Source organism: Salvelinus fontinalis, chromosome 17 (genome assembly GCF_029448725.1).
Source record: "Salvelinus fontinalis isolate EN_2023a chromosome 17, ASM2944872v1, whole genome shotgun sequence".
Taxonomy (NCBI): Eukaryota; Metazoa; Chordata; class Actinopteri; order Salmoniformes; family Salmonidae; genus Salvelinus; species Salvelinus fontinalis.
This window is the reverse complement of record NC_074681.1, coordinates 30,095,008-30,102,635: the sequence shown is the minus strand read 5'-3', so window position 1 is coordinate 30,102,635 and position 7,628 is coordinate 30,095,008. Positions and strand designations below refer to the sequence as shown.

Below are 7,628 nucleotides of genomic sequence, written 5' to 3'. Positions count from 1 at the left end.
GGTGGAGGATGATCTGAACAGAAGTTTAGAAACATAAAAACAGGAGGAAACTTTCAGAGACTGCTGAGATCTTTCTGTCAGTTTGACTCTCTTCATCTAACATGCAGTTGCTGTATTCTGTTTTGTTCCTGACCATAATTATGGGTATGTGACACAATACAATTCAATGCAATACATTGCCATTTGAATTCAATTCAAATTCAAATACATTTTCATGAGCAATTAAATGTATGTGTATTAAAACCATTCTCTATGCAGGTGTCAGTTGTGAAGACCTCACTCCACTCAAGAAAGAAGAGTACTGTTTAGAGGGAACCCCTGTTATCCTATCTTACAACTACTCCAGAAAAGCTACTGCTGGAGATGAATTCTATTGGTATCGACAGGACACAGCACAAAGGCCAGAGTTACTCCTGTACATGTCAGGTTCAGAGTTTATAAAGAAAGCAGATCCTTTGAACACTCGAATATCTGCAAAACTGAACAAAGAGAAGACCCGTGTTGATCTGGAGATCTCCTCTGTTGAAGTGACAGACTCTGCTCTGTTCTACTGTGCTGTGAGGCCCACAGTGACAGGAAACCTACACACACTGTACAAAAACCTCAGCAGGGACCACATCAGCAGGAATTTATCCAGTTTCTTTATTAAACTTGTGTGTAACCCTTACTTTGTTGACATCAAAACAGTGCCGCTAATATTTCTTCTTAATAAAGATTATGACTCCAATGTTTCACCTGTCCTTAATTTGATTGTAGCATTGACAGATTCTGTCAATTTGATAAATATTCCTAGTCTGCTACAGTCAGGCATTTTAACCACATCATATACATACAATATGCATACATTAGGTGACATCATTACTCTCAACTTGTACAGTCATGTTCATGATCTTTATCAAGAATGCCAAAAATTATGGACCTGACTTCTCAGTAGTTTGGTCCTCTGCTGGTAAATCCATGTACTGCACTCTTTAGAGGAGCAAACTGAAATCAACTGACTGGGGTATCTCAATCCCAGCGTGCAATAGCCTTAGGATGAGGTTAAGTGACTGGTAATTGACCAGACAAACATAAAAGTCTCTTACACTGTTTTGGTCTGGTCAAGTCCATAAATATTGATAAAGATGAGCAAAAAATACTATATAAAACAATTAAGACAAATACTGTGTTACACTGAGTATACAAACCCGGAAGAACACCTACTCTCTCAATGACATGGTGAATCCAGGTGAAAATTATGATCCCTTCTTGATTTCACTTCTTAAATCCACGTCACTCAATCAGTGTAGATGAAGGGAAGGAAACAGGTTAAAGAAGGATTTTCAAACCTTGAGACAATTGAGACGTGTCAAGAACTGCAATGCTGCTGGATTTTTTACGCTGAACAGTTTCCCGTGTGTATAAATAATCGTCCACCACCCCAAGGACATTGTTGCGGTTCGTTTCCTTGTTCCTTGTCAATCATTGGCTCATTGGTGAAATTAACATTATGACAATATTTCTTATTAAATCATTCAAAAAACTTTATTAATGCAATGGCAGACAGAAGTTGACAACAGGAACGCATGTTTCTGAGTTAGTTCTGCAAAATATTAAAGGTCCCAAGTTATTTTATTAAACCCGAAGTCCAGCCCTTGTGATGTCACTGCCTACGTCATTGTCTTCTACTCATGAGACCATGCCTACTCAACACTAAAACTCTTGTTTATATAGCTATCTAAGCTTAGCAGTAAATGTCCAAGTTGATTTATAGTGGAATGTCTGACTAGTCTCTTATCTCTTCCACTCCCCTGCAGAGTTCTGTCTTCACAGTCACACATTTCTCAAACAGTTTCTTCATAAGAGGCAGAGAGACTAGAAAAGTACTGTGGAACAATATTAAACCTCATAATGTATATATATTGTTAATCTGTAGTCTATGACCCTATAAATGTAAGAAGGGAGGGGTCTTATAACTATTAATACAACATAAGCATAATCAATTATTATAATACATCAAACATTTGGTACAGCCCCTATCATGACCCCTAGGTGAACTCCTGACATTTCCCCTTTTGAGACTAATTAGTCTCACAGCTTCAATCATAATATTCTCCTCTGAAATCAAATAGATTAGGCAAATCCCCTGGATCCATTTGATCCCAGGGATGGCCTTCTAAAGGGAGAAACAACTCCTGAGGTTCCTGGAATGCTGGTGGGGGTGGGGTGAGTCTGGTTATACTCCCATTCCTCTTGAGTCCTCGGAAGAACCATACAAATTGAATAAACAATGGGATTAAGAGAAACCAGAAATGCACCAGTATCACCTTCAGCACGATTTGTATCAGCTTCCACCAACACCATCCCTCCAGCATGTTCAAGAGCAGTTACAGTCATTTTCTTACAAATATAAACTGTAACCAAAATCACCAAACCTCCTACAAGTATAGGAGTAAACTATGAAAACATAGTCAACATAACTTTTCCCATCACATTTCCAAATTTACCATTAAACCAGTCACCAATTTTGTCAAAAACAGATTTTTCTGATTTTGAGAGAGTTTTACTAAGATCAGCAATCTTATCAGTTATTGTAGTTCTCAGAGGAGTCAGGGAGGAGCATAACACAATATTCGGGATCATTAATACCAAGTACGTTACAGTGTCCTCCTTCCTTCGCCAAAAGATCATCTAAAGCCAACTCATGGCGGCTGATGACTGCTTTCAGATTTTGGACATCTAATGAGAGTTGGCTAAATCCTCGGATGGTTAAATTCATATGGGCCTGTAAAGAGTAGGTTAAATTGTTTACCCACTTTCCGAGGACAGCCACGCCCCAGGAGGTTATGATTGACATACCAAAAATCTCACCCGGGTGTAGGACATGACCATAGGCTTCCTTATTGTCTGGGATGAATCATTTGGCAAGCTGCAGTTCCTCAGAGTTGGTTTTACTTGTCTCATTGAAAAGATTGGTGACCGGAATTCTTAACATATACATTTCTGTTCTCCCCAAATAACAACATCCCCCCCATCCAGGAGGTAAAGTGAGATACCCACATTCATCCACAAGGTGGTCCCATGCCTTCCTCTATCCTAGAAAGGTTTACACATGTCACCTGTTACTGTAAGTCTAACACACTAAAATCCCCTTTAGCATAGTTTCTCCTATCACTATACTCTTCTCTCAGTTGACCCATATATACATGACAAGCTCTAGATCTCCCATATCTTCCTTCTACCACATTAGGTAAGTTTGCTCCCTTCTTGTGATCACCCCAACATACGTGTGTCCCATAATCCAAAAATGTTCAACAGTCTTTTTAGCCAAACACTTTATTACACATGAAGCAACAGCAAAGCACAGTAGTCCTACCAGAAGTGGAACAATCGTGGCAGACAGGAACATCATTACATTACCCATCACGTTTCCAAATACACCATTAAACCAGTGTCCAATTTGGTCAAAGATGGTGTTGACAGCTTTTCCCAGAGTACCTCCTAATTTAGCCAGGTCATTAATAATAGCTGTCATGTTGTCAGAGGAGTCAGGAAGCAACATCCCACAGTAATCCTCATCATCTATTCCAAGGGACCTGTAGGCCGCTCTGTCTTTAGTGCCATTTCGTCTCTGGTCACTACTGCCTTCAAATACTGCACATTTAGTGACAACTGAGTAAAACCCTCTACTATCAAATTAGTAAGGGCCTGCATAGAGTATGTCAAATTGTTAATCCCCTTACCTTTTACTACAATTCCTGCACCTGGAAAGATTACTAGGGCTGCAATCTCTACCTGAGACAGCACATGTCCATAAGCTTTATTATTTTCAGCCACAGCTCTTTTAGCTCTGCCATTCGATCTGAAACTAATTGCAAAGAACTGTTCAGCAACTCAGAAGCAAGTAATGTTGCTTCTGTCTCCTACGTAGATGGTCAGAGCATCTGGATCCTCACCTGGGATTGGGTCTGCTGCTTTCCTAGTGTGAGAGTGGAGAAAACTTACAACAGAAGTTAGTTCCTTCATGTACTTAAGATGGTCACAATATATCTCAGTTATGTCTATCTATCGGTCAGTCATAGGTCTCACCCCTGGGGTGTTCATTGGTCGTCTTGTTAACATTTAATAAGGTGTACACCCAATACCTTTGTTAAGGCTACTGCGCATTTTCATGAGGACAAAAGGTAATCCCTCTACCCATGTCATTCCTGTGGAATGGCATAGTTTGGCAAGGAAGCCTTTCATGGTCTTATTAGCCCTCAGTAACTCTCGTTACTCCGCGGTTGATAGATGGACACAAACTTCTGGTCAACGCCCATCATTTTGGCCATTTGGGTAACCACATCTTCTATGAGATGGGTCCCATTGTCTGCAGACAAACCTCAGGCACTCCAAACCTGAGTATAATTTCCCTAATTGTCAATTTTGCAACTGTCCGTGCATAACAGTTGGCAGTGGGATTGTTCCACCCACCTGGTAAACCTGTCAATTATCACCAGGCAGTATCTCTTTCATTCTTTTCGCTCTACCATGTCTATGAAATCCATAGCTAGGTGGATAACCCCTCCCCTTCTATTAATACAACATAAGCATAGTCAATTATTATAATACATCAAACATTTGGTACAGCCCCTATCATGACCCCTAGGTGAACTCCTGACAACATCCAGCCAATTTGACACAGCTGTGGGAAGCATTGGAGTCAACAAGTGCCAGCATCCCTGTGGAACGCTTTCGACACCTTGTAGAGTCCATGCCCTGATGAATTGGTGCTGTTCTGAGGGCAAAAGCGAGGCGGTGCAACTCAATATTAGGAAAGTATTCCTAATGTTTAATATAATCAGTGTATATTGTATGCTTAAACAAAAATGTTAAATTATTACATGTTATACTAATAAAATTGTTCAGAGAAAGAGATCTTGTTTAACAAGGAATAAAACAAATCTTGAAATGATACGGTCAAAATTATTGGCACCCCTGCTTTCAATACTTCCCTTGCCAGGGGGGGGCGGTAAGTAGCCTAGCGGTTAAGAGCGTTGGGCCAGTAACCGAAAGGTTAGCCTAAGAAAAATCTGTTGATGTGCCCATGAGCAAGGTATTTAACCTTAATTGCTCCTGTAAGTCCCTCTGGATAAGAGCGTCTGCAAAATGACTAAAATGTAATCTAAATAAAAATTTAAAAAACACACAACCTTTTTCTAAAATGTTTCATGAGATTGGAAAACACACTGGGAGTTATCTTAGACCAATTCTCCATACAGAACCTTTCCAGATCCTTGATATCCTTTGTCTGCTATTATGGACTGCCCTCTTCAAATCAAACCACAGGAGACTGAGATGGCCATTGCCATCGTTTTTAGTGTATTTTGATTAGTGCTTGGGGTTATTCTGTTGCTGGAAGATCCACTTGCGGCCAAGTTTCAGCCCCCTGGCAAAGGCAAACCGGGTTTTGGCTAAAATGCACTTACTAAAGTTCATGATGCCGTTGACCTGATGCTGAACAGTCGAAGTGAAATAGCCCCATAACATCAAAGATCCACCACCATATTTTACCATAGGTATGAGGTACTCAGCATATGCTTCTGTTTTTCCAGCCTGGTATCAGCAGAGAAGCGTCAATCGGGTACGTTTTAGCAAAAAGAAACGCATCAACTAACATGAAGCTTATGTGAATACATTGCATTCAGCGGGGGGAAGATTAGTGTCACAATATTGAAGTCTTAAAAATAAGAGTCAGAGACATAATTCCTAAGTGAATACATTGCATTCAATGAGTCTCTCTCTCTCTCTCTCTCTCAAAAGATACGCTTCAAATACGCTTAGTGAGAGCTAAACCTCCATCCTCTCACCTCACTGTTAAACTGAACAAAGAGAAGACCTGTACAGATCTGGAGATCTCCTCTGTTGAAGTGAGAGACTCTGCTCTGTACTATTGTACTGTAGAGCCCACAGTGACAGGAAACTGAGAAACACTGTACAATTTTTTTTATCAAATGTATATGAAACGTCTTTGATTCTACATTGTCAGTAGGAGTAGCTAGAGTATAAAACTCAGGATTAGATGATGAATCTTCAAGATAAAACATGATACTACCATGTAGATTATAGCCAGTTGATGCTGTGCTTTTCATCAGCAGCTGGTGCTTATTCTACACATCCTGCAATCTACAATGTTGTTCTGTTCTCTATTACTCTTCTTTGACTTGATAGGTAAGTAATGACATTTTCATTTAAACTGAGTGTGATTATGTTAAGGTGTATTTATTTTTCAAATCAAATAATATAAAGACAATGCATGACATAAGGATCCATGTTTTATCTTTACACTGCATTCGGAATTAATTCAATCTTCCATGTTGGTTTAAAGTATTAAATGTAATATATGTTTTATGTTTTACAGGTGTCAGATCTGAACAGGTATTAACGCCCTACACTGATGTAGAAGTGGCTTCAGAAAGGGACAGAGTTAAACTCTCTTGTAACTACTCCTCTGGTGACACTCTTCAATGGTATCGACAATATCCCAAATCAGCACCACAGTTACTGGTTATGGAGTATGCGGATATTACACCAGGGTTCAGTCTAAATCATGACAAAAAAGATAAACGTGTGGATCTGGAGATCTCCTCTGCTGAAGTGACAGACTCTGCTCTGTACTACTGTGCTCTGAGGCCCACAGTGACAGGAAACTCAGAAACACTGTACAAAAACCTATAACATCTGACTGAGGGGAGAAAGTTATCAACAGGCACATTAATGAATTTGTCCAAAACACTAAGGCCTAGATTCAATCAGATCAAGCACTTGCGGTGTCGGAGGTGTAACTGCGTTGGACCTGTCAAATTGGTGAGCAGCTGCTCTTGATCATTGACACAAAGCCTAACCTGGTCTCAGAGCATTTTCATAATATTAGGTTATGAATTACAATTCTAACCCTAACCCTGTCTTTGGCAGTAGGTGGAGCTACAACATTTTCTCCAATCATCAAGACTGAAACATTTCTACAGGGAGAGATATTCAATTCTGCCTGTATTGTATGACGGCTCTCACACAGTTCCACCTCTGGCACCGCCAAAACAACAACTATGAGGATGTTGGCTAAAGTGGATCTGACTGAAAAGAGCCCTGAATAAAGCCCTTCTGTCCTAGCCAGAACCCTAGCCCTAATACTAACCCGAGCTTCATGTCCACACCCCAGATCAATCCTAATCTTAGCCATAACCCTAAACCTAACCTTAACCCTAGCTTCATGTCTACATCCCGGATCAACCCTAACCTTAACCCTAACCCTAACCATAACCCAAACCCTAACCCTAGTTTCATGTTCACACCCCGGATTAACCCTAACTCTAACCATAGCCATAACAATAACCCTAAATTCATGTCTAGATCAATTCATCATTTCAAAACTTTTTTCTTCATAATACAGTACAACATATATGGAGTGGTATTGTTAAAAATAAATGATTTAATCCTTTCAAAAAGGATTGTATGGCACACATTAACACACCACATCACCACCCCGGTCTTTGGCAGTAGGTGGAGCTACAACATTTTCTCAAATCATCAAGACTGAATGATTGCTGCAGAGAGAGATATTCAACTATGCCTGTGTTGTGTCAGAGTCGTTTTGATACTCTATGTATTAA

At 39.9% G+C, this 7,628-nt stretch overlaps 1 protein-coding gene across 1 annotated transcript; it reads left to right on the top strand.

The window, feature by feature from the left end:
- The first annotated feature begins 70 nt into the window (after positions 1-70).
- On the top strand, positions 71-6,696 carry LOC129813488 (uncharacterized). Its single transcript, XM_055865791.1, has 4 exons — positions 71-144; positions 259-557; positions 6,114-6,189; positions 6,380-6,696. The coding sequence occupies exons 1-4, from the start codon at positions 102-104 to the stop codon at positions 6,694-6,696; spliced, it is 735 nt and encodes a 244-aa protein (XP_055721766.1). The 5' UTR covers positions 71-101.
- Positions 6,697-7,628: the final 932 nt, after the last annotated feature.